The 15,917-nt window shown below is 33.2% G+C and overlaps 1 protein-coding gene across 1 annotated transcript; it reads left to right on the top strand.

Annotated features, from left to right (window-relative positions):
• The first annotated feature begins 546 nt into the window (after positions 1 to 546).
• Positions 547 to 15,251, top strand: LOC145691307 (cuticle protein 76-like). Its single transcript, XM_081766889.1, has 2 exons — positions 547 to 646; positions 11,113 to 15,251. Exons 1-2 carry the CDS (start codon positions 635 to 637, stop codon positions 11,602 to 11,604), a joined length of 504 nt encoding a protein of 167 aa, XP_081623015.1. The 5' UTR covers positions 547 to 634; the 3' UTR covers positions 11,605 to 15,251.
• Positions 15,252 to 15,917: the final 666 nt, after the last annotated feature.

Genomic DNA, 15,917 nt, shown 5'->3' with positions numbered 1-15,917 from the left:
TAAACTTTGAAATATGTGTTAAGAAAACTATACCTAATAATTTTGTAACACTGAATTATTAAATACTTTTTTGAAACACTATTATTACCGTTGGCTATTTTCACCATATATGTAGAATTTATTAGTCTTCAACACATATAGGACACTGTTCATAAATAAATCTATCTACGTACTTTTAAACATGTTTATAATATGTATTTTTTCTTGTAAACATTTTTTTGTAAAGAAGAATATATAATACGTAAACATATCGCCCTTGGTGTAATTTCTGTTTGAACTTGCAACACTGTTTATATGGTCTGTCATAAAAATTGCTACTGGAGACTTGTCACTTGGATGTTCTGGGCAATGTGTGCTAAATGTGCTAATCTTGCCTTGGGGATGGAAAACAGGGGAGGAACAACAAGGAAAAAGGAAAACAAAAAAAATCTCTGAAGAAAATTTAATGATCCCATCACTCGTAATAAAAAAGCGAAAGTTACATTTTTTTGGTTTTGTTTGTTTGTTTTGTGTAATAGTACTATAACAGTATGCCTGCGCAACAACAAACACATATATAAAGCCAGCAATAATCTCGAAAAAAATCAGAACAGTCGTTTTTCAGTTTGAGATTCCATAGTGAGTGAATCGCAACATGTATTTTAAGGTAAGAAGCTAATGCGCCTTAGTATATACAAAAGCATCTGCTCTCATTTGTACATCTACACTTTGGATTGTTTGTTTGGAGAACAAAAAAGTGTGTTGTCAAATCGAAAGCTCCGTAGCTTTATGAATATAGTTGATCAGCTAAAGTGAATCCAGACTTTACGTGTGCACCCGTTGGTCAGATTGGTTGGTTGAATTTAGCGTTTCCATTGGAATACTGAAATTTATAGGTTCATCGAACAAATGCGAAATAATATCACAACTCTGTAAATTACTTATAATGGGTCATTCTATCGGATTAGTTAACCAACTCAAATATTAGTAGGGGACGCGGTGGCTCAGTGGTAGAGCGTTCACCTCTGGTGCTTGGGGTCGCGGGTTCGATCCCAGCCTCCGCCAAGTGAACTTTGTGGTGGACAAACACCGTGCTCGTGGGTTTTCTCGGGGTTCTCCCGTTTCCTCCCACTTTCTTCATTCCACCAGTTCACTCATCTCTCATTATCACCGTCTCCTTTAGCCTAACCGGCATAACCGTGGGACGTAAAACTCACAGATTTCATTTTCAAATATTAGTAGCCACTCCTGTCCTCCACTTAAATATTCGGAAGATAAAACATATTGGTAATTTTTTTATGATATATTGCCAACAATTCTGAACCTACTTGATCCATCTGTAGAAATAACAGATTTTTCGAAGTGTTGCAGCATAATACAGTGAAACCTGTCTTTAGCGGAATCGAGCGAGACTTGCAAAAATTTGCGTTAAAGTCAGGTTTCCGCTTAGTGGAGGTAGACCTTTCCTTAAAAAAAAAAAAAAAAAAAAAAATGATTATAAAGGGGCATACTGAGAAAATATATTGCTGTACATACATTGTTCGATTACAGTACTTCTTTCTTCTACGAATAAATACACAAAAAAATTGAAATGAATACAAAATATACTATGCACACGTTTTCTTTATTTTTCTAATAGCCAAGCAGGGTTTTCTGTGCACATTGCTGCTTGGCTGCTTGACTTTCCGCATACATTTTTGTCTGAGAAATTATACTAAGTGAATCAGAATCATTTTTCCGTAAGGCAAATTTTTGCAGTTCCTTTAAACTTCTGAGAGCATCTTGATATGTATTTATTCTACACTCTTCTTCGAACTCGGTATCGTATTCCTCTTCTTCCTCTATCTCGTTTTCTTCTTTCCGACGTTCCGTATGATTCTTGATTAAGTTGCGGGGACTAAGGACAATTTGTGGGGGTGAATATGAGTAGTGGTTGGGGAAGGTCTTCACTGTCCAGAAATATTTAACAAAAGAACGAAAATTTTATCGCAGACAGTGTAATGTATATGTCTCACAAACTCTCTAAACATCTTCTAAACGCTGTAGTCCGGAACTCAGAATTTTCCGTTAAATGTTTATTTTTCTTTCCGCTGTCCGCGTAACACAGTTTCCGCTTAGTGAAGGGACTTTTTACACGTTTTGTTCTCCAAAATTCATGGAGACGTGAAATATTTCCGTTTAAGACAGTTTTCCGTTTAATAAAGGGTCGTTGAAGACAGGTTTTACTGTAGTATAATAATTTCTTTGTGTAATGTCTTGTCATTTCTCGAAAGTATAACTTATTACTAGTTTATGAATATTTTATATTATTAGGTAAATAATCTGAATTCAGAAACGATAATATATATTCTTTAATTTGACACTTAGAACCTTACCGAGATTATTTGAAAGTTTAATCAAAATAACTTCAGTACTTGCGACATTACATATTGACGTAAGTTAATATAGTAGGAATGCATATAATTTGAAAGTGTAAATAAAAGGACACCTCATGACATGGCAACTCGTAATGTTAACGAAATGACACGTATGTGAGATCCGTCCCAGTGATTACATGATTAGGACGATGTACAAAATAAGCCAAGCAGCATACCAATATGTCAGATTTCAGCTTCAGTTTTGTCTTGAGGTCTTAGTGACTTTAGCACTATGAAGTTATTATTATTATTATTATTATTATTATTATTATTATTATTATTATTATTATTATTATTATTATTATTATTATTATTATTATTGTTTGGTACTCTTCCGGAAATTTCACTTGTTCCTTTGTCATTAGAAAAAGAGTTATTAATATGTTGAGCACATCAATTCAAAACAATTATGATGTCTATCTTTTTGACATATCAATATTTGCTTCCCTTGATGAAACATGAGGATTTATTTTCGCTAAGTCGTTTTTCAGTTTAACGTCTTACAATTATGCTCTTTCGGCTAAAGGAGACGATGATTTAGCCAAGTGAATGAAGATGGAAGAAAGGTGGAATGAGAATAAAGAGTGGTGGAATGAGAATGTGGGAGGAAACGAGAGTATCCTGAGAAAATCCACGGATACGATGTTATTCACCACAAACTTACCTGGCTGGGAATAGAACCAGAGACTCCACGCACCAGAGCTAAGTGCTCTATCACTGAGCTGTCATATCCCCTAAGTCGTTCTTGTTTTGACACTGTGTATGCATAGCTGAAATATATAAGAAAATAATATAAAATATTAAAGTTTCAAGCCTGTTATTCTCGAGAGCTACAACTATATTCATGAGAAATTTCAAATTAAATTAATTCATAATCATGGTCACAAATTTTTACAATTAATCAAAACTATATTGAGGTGGGAATATTGTTTATTCATGTGTTTATCGATGGTCTCCCCACAGATCTAGTGGTTCTACGTGCGCCTTTGGTCCACGTAGTCTCGGGTTCTATTCCCAATGGGAGAACACAAAAAAATTAACTTTACAATCATTCACTTTCATTAATCATCCGACTCCTTTAGAATAAAATGTGCATTATCGTGGATCATTAAACTAACATTTCATTCATTTTATTTGTTTGCCGAAGTTTATCGTGAGGATGTGACCTATATGGATCTACAGTTAAAAGTAGAATCCTAACCACCGTAGTGCATTGAAATCTCATCAGGAATTGAAGCGGGGAGCGCGTACACCAAAGGTACATTTGCATGCCAATAGACCAGTAGGGAAAGCAACTCGCTGTTTGGGTATACTACTGAATTTACTCATACAAGTTAATATTAAGAGCAAACTTTTTCTCGTGTTGCCTGGTGAAAATTAATTACACATTTCGTTCTGTTCAATTTTAATAAGCTTCATTTCTCGGATTTTTAAAAATGTTATTGTTATCTAACGTCTTCAGTATAATTCAGTAACTAGCACAATGATTTTTGAGCACGTAGTCTTGTGTTTGATCCATGTATAATCATCAGCAACAACTGTTATACATATATTGATATATTCTTTTTCTATAATAAATAATGACGAATTGGAATCCAGTGTTCAGTACAGTCTCTTTACATCAGAGGAAAAAATAAATAAGAACGGTCGCCTATTCCGAGGTCACTGACAAAAGAATGTACAGAATATGGATCTATTTTTGTTGATGAATGTACGTATGGTTTGGAATACGTGCTAAACATGCACATGTACTGTACTTCAACTTCAAAAACATGTTATATACACTTCAAAAAGACGAAAACTGATATATATCATGTATTACATCATGAATATTAACCAATGTGCAAAATAAGGTCATTAAATTTCAGGACAAAGTAAGCGCAAAAATAATATTTTCTTTCTAATATACTGTTTAAACACATACACACACACACACATATATATATATATATATATATATATATATATATATATATATATATATATATTCTGATGAGATTGTTCTCACATTGTAGTTTTACCTCAATAGTTTCCAGAATCATGGCTGATAATAAACCAGCTTCTTTCCTAATTCGTCACTTTTGTTCATTTGCGTGGAATTTAACATTTCTTTCCAAACGAAGCTCGGTATTAGTTCTTAGCATACAATTCGAACCACATGGGGCGTCTACCAATATTTGAATATAAACCTTCAATACCAAAGATGAGAAACCAAACCATTTATTGAATGGAGAATTCTCATGTTGACTTTTACAATAATTGAAACTCGTTATAAGCCGCAATTACCATTAAACATTAGTAAAAATCAAAGATTGATATCTAAATGACTGGCATTGATTGTAAAGGAAATAAAGAATTGAATCTTATCCTTTTTTTAAAAAAAAATATTAACAAACATTACGTAATATTCGCTACCTAGAAGTTTCACGTGATCTAATCAGTATCCATAACGAGAAAGCAGGACAGAAGCTCCGAGAGGACCATAGTGCATTAAAGTTAATGGATTGGATCATTGACCAACTGCAAATATCATATGCTGACCTAGAAATTACTTGTGTTCACCTCGTTGAGTAGGCTACCATACAAGTGTTATTTAAGTAGATGATCGGTACTAATTCTGTTGATCATCCTAACTTTATATATTTAACACATAAAACAAAACATATATATAATTCTGAAAACAATATTAGAATTATAAGTCTCTATAAAAGTATCTAGCAGATGACTACAAGGAGAAAGAGAGTACTCTATATAATAATAATCACTATATAGAAACAAAAATGCTGACTGACTGACTGACTGAGTCACTAATTCCTAGGAGAAACCGTTTAAGCGAAAATCTTTAAATTTGGACAGTGCATAGGATTTGTAACGTAAGGTACCACTAAGGAATGATTTTATTTTAGGAAATTTCACGTGCAAGGAGGAACATGAGTTTTGCAATTAGTACAATAAGATGTCCATGTTTTAAAATCCCTTAAGGTTAGACACAGGAAGTTGGGTATTCAAACTACTCATTTACAATAAGTAAACACGTGTTTTAGCATTTTCTGTTATTTGTTTTTAGAATGGAAGAAAAGAGATCGGGTTTGCAATATTATAATAAAATGTCCACAACTTGGAAGTTAAGAAAAATGAAATTTGATACTTGGACTTCTCATTTAAAATAAAGAAACATGTGTTTCAGCGATTTTAAATGTCTGACTTAATGGAAGAAAAAGGAGATTCCCATACGGGACCTTCTAATTTCGTGCGAAACTTCAAGTTCAGACAAATTCTTTACTAACAAATCGCAAAACATTGTCTCCAGTAGTAAGAGAGGATATATATGATATTATTATTATTATTATTATTATTATTATTATTATTATTATTATTATTATTATTATTATTATTATTATTATTATTATTATTAGTTTTATTTTAAGTGCTTTGGACAGCTCTTAGGGAAAAACAGCACTTTGTAAATTTAATGGAACATCATTTACAACAGACTAGAGGAAAAACATTATAGTATATGATGAAATATAAGATAATTGTCAATTTCGCAGGTTAAGATCCTTGTCAGAAGAATTTAAATTTACATGGTTCAAGGTGATTTTTACAACAAGATTATAATTAAAAAAATCAATTTCTTAACATACAATTTTCAGAATATAAATTAAGGTTTCATTTCACTTAAAAGAATTAATCAATCTTTCTTAAAACTATATATTCAGCTGGATAAAAGATCTTGATCACTTTGTTGTCATATTTGTAACGTAGAAAATTGCTTAAAACATACCAATAAACATGCGTAACGACAGTAAATTCAAGATTGGAAAATAGATTCCTTATTATAAAGTTTAAACAGTTTAATGTGTTACGAATGCTCCGTTACTGGTCTTTTTTTTTTTTTTTTTGACTGGATGGAGGTAGTATGATCAGTTTAAATTATAATTCCACCACTCTTCTTAATGTTCTATAATTTTGATTGAAAGCAAAGATCCAAGTTTTGGAGGCCTCTACAACAGTAATAACGCAAGTAAGACGGACGGAGCAATACACTTCCAAAGTATCAATGACGTATTTGGAATGAATAATAACGAAGTAGCAAGGGACTGAATATTTGACTTTTCTTTTCAAAAGTGTTCATTTAGAAACTAATTGTTTAGAAAAATATCTAATCAAATTACATAGATGGTTTTCAATGGATAGAAATATCATAATGTTGTTTACAGCATTTTGATAATTCAAAAGGTTATGGAGATATGGTAGAGATTGAGTACGTTTGCAACACTGATTAAAATTTTGAGAATTTGTTGTAATTACACGTAATAAAACCTATTGTTGTAATGTTATAGAAGCAACGGAAAACAACAATTGTTTTTAAAAAGTTTCCGTAAATATGCCACTTTAAACAATATATCATTTTTTACCAATATTTTTCATATCTCCGGACGATTTGAGTAGTTAAATTCTTGTAAACAGCACTGGCGCAAATCCCAGGTTAATGAGGGGAACATGTCCTCTAGAATCCTGAAATTGTGGGGGGATTGTCTCCCCAATAATATGATTTGAAATGTGTCTTTTGACGAGAAATGTGATGATTTGAGTCCGATTGCCACACAAAGGAAAGTGATATGAAATTGATGTACCCCCAGAATAAGCCTCAAATTTGCCCGTCTCCCAATGTCGAAGACAACTTTGCTCCCTTGATTCTCGACAACATTCTTTATCAACTTCTTAAATATTTTGAACATCACTTAAAAAAAAAATATGGAAACGGTCTTACCCGTCTCCTCTAATGTTGAAGACAGATTTGTTCTGCTGGTAAACAGCATTGTTATCTTTATGTATACTGAAATCTACCTATTTAGTTGGATGTGATATTTACCTAAGATTATTTTCAATATAAAATCGTTTGAAGAAAGTGAGATTTTCAATTCCTTGTAACTTCGTTTCTACTTGCTCGTACATCATACGGTGATCGTAGTACTCGACAAAAAGGTACTTTTGATTTTTATTCTTCCTCTAATGTTCCGTCTCACTTGCGTTGTAGAATCCTTCAAAATTTGGTTATTTTTTTAATGTTTGTGATATTGTAGCTTTCTTAGTTTGTAACATTGTATATAAGTGTGACGTGTGAGATTTCGTTGAATATGCAAATATAAAATATAAAAGAACCTGACGTAGTGGTATTTAGATAAAGATAACTTTTTATTTGGTTGGCAACAGGGTTATATTAATGATATTTTATAGTATGTCAAATAATGTCCCCTGTCAATATTTGCATGGTACGAAATAAGTGTGTCAATCGATTAGTTTAAAAATTACAATGGCATTTCAAGATAAAATGATCTATCCTGTATGTAAGATATCAGGTAGTCTAAAAAGTATTAAGACTTTTCTGGCGTTAGTGTTCCAAATCTCAGGGTATATGAGATGCGGCGGGTCAGGCTTAACACCGCTTGACAGCTGAAACTAGTAGAAGTCCGAAAAGTGTTGGAATTCTTACAATCAGATGTAGGGTATTATGTCCTGAAAATGAGCTAACCTTCTAGCAAAACTACACTACATTGTACAACCTTATTTTGTTAAAGGAGCAAATGCTGAGCAGGTCCTTGAAGAAATTTGTCCTGTTCATGGGCAAGGTATGTTAAAACCAACAGCCAAAATATGGTTCAATCGCTATCGTTTTGGAAATTTTGATGTCCGAAATTATCCTCGTAGTAGCTGACCAATCACAGCAAAACTACATGATATTCTTGCAAATGTCGCGCAAGACTGACATGTAAGCACCCATGATATCTCCCAACGGCCTAAAACATCAATCACTAAACAGAGTTAAACTATTTGGAAAAAGCTGGCAACAAAAAGAAGCTCGATGTTAGTGTGCGATTTGATCTGACTCAATGACATTTACTTGATTGAATCTCTATCTGCGAATCTCTATTACAACATAACGAAATCGAGCCATTTCTAATGTAGTTGATCACGAGTGGTGAAAAGTAAATAACTACGCCAACGATATGCGAAAAAGATTATGGTTGTAGCGAGGAAAACTACCATTTTGTTTGTAATGACGCTCAGGAAAGTTATGCTATGCATTTCGTTAACTGGGCATGACAATAGAGTCAAACCTGTACTGTCGGTAGTTAGCGTAAATGAACGGAACAATTCAGAAGAAACACCCGGAACAGATGCTAAGAAAGTGTCGTATATCTTTGTAACGACTAGTCAGGAATTGAGAGACATTGTCTGGGAGGTTTTATTGTATTCACCGTATGGCCAGGACCTGACACCGGCCAGAGTGACTTGTTTCGGTTTCTGCAGAGCTTCTTAATTGGTGTTTCGTTAGTTTCAAAAGAGGCTTGTGGAAACCACAGAAGTTGTATGCAGATGTATCATGTTATTTCCAAATAATAATATATGCCTTCTCAGTTTTAACCTCCAAAGATTCAACACGTTTTAGACGGTATGATAATCAATAGTACAGTACTTAATCAAAATGTGTCGCGATGTCGTTAGCGTTCAGTAAAGTGTCATTAATCAAAAAATACTGGGAGTCATTAAATTAGCCTAATAACTTAATGGACTACTCTGTTTATTCTTTCATTGAATTATCTTCCGTAAACAATAAATTAAATGAAAATAATATATTGCGTACCTAGTGAATATTATATATAGTTCGATCCGTGCACGTATAGATGCTCGCTGTAGTAGATATGCGACATTAAAGAGAGCTGATATAAAAACAAGTTATCCTAAAAATCTCAGGCCTATATATATAAATCCGGCTCTGGGAAACATAATGGTATGTCACATTTGTCACATTTTCTAACTTTTGACTAAAGTGGAAAAGAAGGTTAATCACTCCTTTACAATTCAAAACAATACCAAACAAGCTTACCCTGCTATTGAAGCTAAATTTCCTAAATAAAACTGTCTACATACTCTTCTGTGGTTTGATCACAAACCATTCCATCTAATAACTCATTTTTACCGGAAGTGTTGCTTACCTTATGTTCGCTGGAACAATTCACTGTGTTTAAAATTGTTGTATTAATGTACATAATATAAAAGTATTGCATAAAATAAGAAAGCAGCACATTTTTTGGTGAAAAAATCTGAAATTATTTAGTTTTACTCATCCCATACATCATTATCCATGAAATACACAATTTTTTATTGTCAGAATCTTGTAGAAATGAATTTCAAAGATTCAGAATGTTTTCCTATAATTCATACTATTTCTCTATCGTATTTTAAACTCATAAAAATATTTCTATGAAAAGTAAATGAATATCTGTCGTACGTAGAATATACTCTTCTGAAACTTATTTCATCTTATTGTAGTCTTTTGTGTAAAATATCAACGAAGCCGTATCTGCTCAGACCTTCGCCTATAGATAAATTAATAAATATTAAATGGGCAAAAAGAAATATGAACACAATTACAATGTTATCTCAAACATTTGTAGCTAACCAAGGCCTACACAGGAATAATTCCTCAGAGTGGGAGGTAGTTTAAAAAAATATTATGACAATGGCATAAAATTACATTTTGCGTAATGTAAACCTGAGAATGAGTGTTCTGATCCACAATATTATTATCGTCGGTGCTGTGTAATTACTAATATATGTATAATAAGAAACAATTTCGACAGAGAAGTTACGAAAAGTTTCTTACATTGAGAGTTTCCAATAGCATACAAAATATAAAAATATGTCATTTGAAGAATTGATATACGTTACTTCATAAATTTTGTTGTGTAGAAATGAGTGAATTCCAGAGTTGTGATAGATTGTACCGATATTAAACCAAGAAATAATACACTGTATTTTGTCCTAAGCATTTAAATGCATTCTTCAATCGCTGCATAAGATACATAAATAAATCTTTGAGTTTTAAGTCCCACGGTTATGCCGACTAGGCTAAAGGAGACGGCGATGATGAGAAATGAATAAAATGGTGGAATGAAGAAAGTGGGAGGAAACAGGAGAACCTCGAGAAAACCTACGAGCACGATGTTTGTCCGCCACAAAGTCCATATGGCGTGAGCTGCATGAGATGCCGTTTTATTAACAAACGCAGTGAACGAAACAATTTTAATAGAATCAAGAGGGCTTAGTAGTAGAACTCTCGCCTCTGATATGTGGAGTTCGATTCCAGGTTATGCGAGCTTATGCTGTACAACATGGAGCTCATGCGTTTTCTCGAGGTATGTCTATTTCCTCCTAAATTCTCTTGGGGGCCGCGGTGGTTCCGTGGTAAAGCGTTCACCTCTAGTATGTAGGGTACCTGGCTCAATCTCCGCTTGCGCTAAGTTAACTTTATGGTGGACAAACACTGGGGTTCTTCCGTTTCCATTCACTTTCTTCATTCAACCATTTCATTCATTTCTCATCATCACTGTCACGGCATAACTGAGGGACGTAAAATTGAAAGATTTCATTTTATTTCAAAGATTTTGCTCCTAAATTCTCATTCCAACATTTTTCATGATCATTTACTTTTAATAAACATCTTTCTCCTTTACCTTAAAGTACATACGAAACGTTAAATTTAAAGGATATTAAAATAATTTTAGGTAATTTCAATAATCATTAGAATTCTTAATATCTTTAAAGTCATGAAAAGTAGTCAGTGATATCTAGATTTTCCCGAGCTTAACATATCAATGGATTCCAAATGATTATCTGAATAATAATATATGTTCTTATTTTCTTGCAGGTTGTAGCTTTGCTTTCCTTCTTTGTCGTTGTGCAAGGAGGTGTCATTCCTTATGTACCACCCGCTGCCATTATCGATCATCATATAGGAGCTACTCATGAAAGCACCATCAGAGGTCCTCTAGGAAATTCCGCAATATCTCACTACTCCAAGGCAGTCGACTCTGCATTCTCTAGCGTCCGGAAGTCTGTCACCAAAGTTAATAACGATGCCCTTCTGTACGCACCAGCTTATGCAACTTACCATGCCCCAGCTGTGGTTCATGCAGCACCAGCAGTAGCCACCGTACATGCTCCTACAGCTATCGCAACGTACCATGCACCTGCAGCTGTCGCAACGTACCACGCACCTGCAGCTGTCGCAACGTACCATGCACCTGTTAAAACAGCAGTTGCTGCTCCTGCTGGACTGATAGGTGTTGCTTACTCTGCTGCTCCAGCTGTTGCTCACATTTCCTTTGATGGACTTGGTGTACATTACGCTTACAAATAATTTCAGATATTTATAAATATTTAATTTTCTGTGTGAGTTCTGCGAAGTTTTTGCTTATGAAGTCATGTATACGTTTTTATAAACCAATAAATATTCCTTTTGGAGAACGAGTCTAAATGAAAGAGTAGCATATCTTGTATGATCTGATATTATTGAAAATAACAAAAAAAAGTGAAATATACTAAACATATTAAATATTCACTATTTTATTTTTAAAAGCCCAATAAAAATTTAAAACCAAAAAATTCTGGTTCCTTTTCAATTAAAAGGATCACTAAATATTATGGACTTTTACTCATCTTTCTGCTTCTTACTGATCAAAACAAACAGTTCTCTAAGATAACGTACCGAAATTAATGTGTACAGTAAACAGTGGCTGTTGTTCATAAGCTTTTATACTATTATTTCTATGATTATTAAATGTACTCCTATTACTCGTAGCGAATGCACTTACTGCTTCTTTTCTGCATCATCCTATATCTCTCTCCTTATAGCCCTAAACGTCAATAGTTTGAAGAAAGTCCTTCTCTGTGAAGTAAACGACGTGAACTAAAACCTGGTATATTTTCGAAAGAGTTGCAAATAATGAATTATTTTGAAGAACAAAACTTAGGTATCATAATTGCTATGTTGCATTCATGAATGATACATTTTTTCATTAAAAAGGATTACAGTATTTTAAGAAATCCTGAGGCTTCCTGGATATGAGTTTGAACATACTCGCCTTTGTCACAGATGTTATTCTGCACAATTTGAACCATAACCAGTGTTACCATTATTAATTAAATCTACAAAGCAATGCTTCTTAACCCTTTTTTTAGTCTGATAATACACTTTACTTAACACACGACGTAGCGATACGCTTAGGTTTGATTAGGTTAGAATTGAACATTGTTGCTGCTGTCTCAGACGATGACTGTTACAGTTTGTCTCAAAATAATTTTTAACGTATTCTTCATGGTAAAATTAAAATGTGTCATATACCTAGGTAATATCAAGACTGGATGACATAAAATATAACCGTATAGATAACTGTTCCACGGAATTAATTAAAATTCCAGTTAAAGTAGGGAATATGATGAAATTTGGGATCTTGAACAGTGCGTCCATTTTCTGTATTAGTCACAAATCTCTGCATGAGTTCTTTTATGCCTCAACTGATGTGGTCTCCAACTAATGACTTACGTTAATGAGAAATTATTTTTGCAGAAGAGTGAAAAAATGCTGTTGTGTAACTTAAACAATGTAAGTTTTAAAGGGATTTCAGAAATAGATATAATTTATATTAGGGAAAATAATCACTGTATTGTATGGGTACCCTATGATTTTATTTTTAACTTTAACTGAGTCCAGTGGGAAACAAACAAGGAAGTGTTAGGAAGAGTAGGGTTGAAAGAGCAATACTGGATGTAATAAAACTAGTGAAATATTCATGGGACGCTTAATTTAATCCAGAATACTGCTTCTTGATATCCATTAACATTTTTATTCTATAGCGATTAACGTTAAAACTGGAAATGGTTGATTTCTGCCACTTCCAGTGTTAGACTGAAGACAGTACCTGGTCTTAGGAGGCCTAAATCGATTCCCAAAAAACTGTTTTAAGCTTTCCCTTATTGCTTTTGCTCTATGTAGATCAATATTGAAACCGGAATTTGTAGTTAATTTCTGTCACTTCCTCCTATAATAGACAGTTAAGGATGTGGAGAAAATGTATTCTTGGGACTCTTATTGGGACAAATCGACTCTTTCGACAAATCGGTTGTAGGAAACCGTTTCTCGCTGTCTATTATCGTTTCTGTTCTATATTGATCAACGTATAAAGCCAGAAATGATTTGATTTCCAGCCTTTCCGGTTGGAATATTACCTTCATCAACGATCTAGACGCGTAACTCTTGTCCATTCACTTCTTGGTCAAAATTGATGGTAATTCATCGAGTAGTTCTTCAGACTTCTTGTCTCCCGGACGGACGGATGGAGAGACCGACGGACAGAGCAGAAGGTGCATAAAGGAGTTTTGGTAAACCGAACTGCAAAAACATTGTTTATCTACCATGTAGAAACGCAACTGCTCACGAAGTTAAACTAGTGATGTAACTAGTTTTGTGCTGTTTAATGAAGTCTGTATGTGTTTACACTTCTTCGTGAACATGTTCGGAGTTATCAGTTATTATACATAGTTCATAAAACATTTAATTATGACATAATTAACAATACAAAGCCTTATCGTGAATTGATTAAATGAGGCGCCTAGTATCAAAATCCGCTACATCCATGTCGCTTAGTTTCGAGTAATCTCGCAAAACGTGTAATGAAGCTCAATATACACACTCAGAAAGAAACTTGTAGGTGGCGTACTTAAAAAGATAGGTTACGTGCGTAATTCCTGTAGTTTTTGGACTTAACATACAGCAGACGTATAACTGAAAACGCATGTTTTATAATACTTTCTGTATAAATGTTCCATCTATACGTACTTTCCGTATGAAACAATGTAGGCGGTCAGGATCTCACATACAAATGGACGTATATAACATATAGCTGACGAAGGTAACATAAGTATATGCATGTGATATACGGAAAACTGTTAGATGTCAGACATCCTGCAACGGCATGATGTAACATCTAAGGGCAGTACCTATGTAGCATACGGATAACTTATGCTCGGTACTGAACTAGTTTTTTTGAACTATTTTTTTTTTAGCATGAAATATTAAGCTTTTAAACAAAATTCTGTTTTCATGGAATTCCTTTAAATCAAACATATAACAAGCGACATATAACTCAATTTCGGTAAAAAATGAATTTGCGGCTTTGATACTAGGCGCCTCAAATATTGTATTGTAATTGGGAATAAGCACACATACATGTAAATTTATATTTAAAAAATGATTTGGCAAACGTAAGTGTAAAATCGATTGAAAAATAAATTTCAATAGACCTTAGCTATGAAGAAAAGTTAAGTAAATAAGTGAAAATGCTTGTCTGACTAGTACAGGCATAAAATAGATCACCTCTCAAAAATAGAACCTAAATGTTTTTGTCTCTCTTATTTTTTATATAACCAGCACAGACTAAATGATTAAAATTATCTGCACTTACAGTATTTTGACACATACTGCTTTTGAACAGAAATTTTGAACTTATTTACAATTAGAGTTCTTTGGAAAAGGTTACAAGCGCAGTACTCATTAAAAGAATATGTGGTTTTGTAAATATCCACGAATTGGACAATTTTATCAAAAGTGAGATTAAATTTACGAGAAGTATCTTTGGTTAACCACAATGGTATTCACACCTTCACACCTGTCTACCTACATATCCTAACTGGATCGTTCAATATGAAAACATACATTTAAATAAATATAAAAATGTAAATGTTGAAACCTTTTATTTTCTCACTCTTCAGTTGAAATTTTCAAAATGACGGTAGAGACAATAGATTGAATAAAAGCTAAGAAATTCTTTACGAATGACATTTTAATCAATTGTATTATCAAGTGTTGTTAAAAGTAACATGTGTCCGGATTGTAGTATTACTAATATTTTTTGAGTGAAATTACTGTAATAATAACTTTTTTCTACTTTTATAGATAATTAATTAGCTTAAACTTCTTACCTTCAACATCAATAATAAACTTTAGTATATGGCAGATTTCCTTTCCTTTCCTTCACTTTCTTGCGGGTATTATCATATGTTATTGGTCGCAGCTATATGAGTATAGTCGACTTTGTCGCTAATATTGTTTTAGAATAAAATTGATTTTCAAAACGACCCGTCTATGTGGATGGTTGCTGGTTATAAGTGAACTTGTTACCACTAGTGATTTTAAAGTTAACTCTTCATTTGGTCATGTTGCTTATGAGAAACATCGCTTTCTATTGCGTTATTCGCACGAATTCTAACTCCAGTGATCATTTAATTGGCAATATTGCTTTCATATAATATCCATATATGTGATTTGTGGATTGCTTGTTTAGATATTTTGGTCAACAGAGGAGAGTCATATTTTGTACTGTAGAATATTTTATCTCCCATGTTCTATGAAAGTTTGTTTAGTTTGTGGTTTATTGCTCTGTAGGAAGATACTTCAACGAAACTCCTGCTAATTACGTTCTTATGATAATTGGCCATATTACGAGCAACACTGTTCAGCAGTAATACATGATTATCTATTTTATGATAATGTTGCTTGGAAATTGACATCCTATATTTTGTATCCAAAGTACGAAAATACTTCAAAAATTACGAAATCACGGTCAAGAAAACGTGTTTTAACAATAAAAACAAACCAAACATTTTAACGGTAAT

The sequence above is a fragment of the Thermobia domestica genome, chromosome 1 (assembly GCF_964235325.1).
Source record: "Thermobia domestica chromosome 1, izTheDome1.hap1.1, whole genome shotgun sequence".
Lineage (NCBI taxonomy): Eukaryota > Metazoa > Arthropoda > Insecta > Zygentoma > Lepismatidae > Thermobia > Thermobia domestica.
This window is presented reverse-complemented; position numbering and strand designations above follow the sequence as displayed.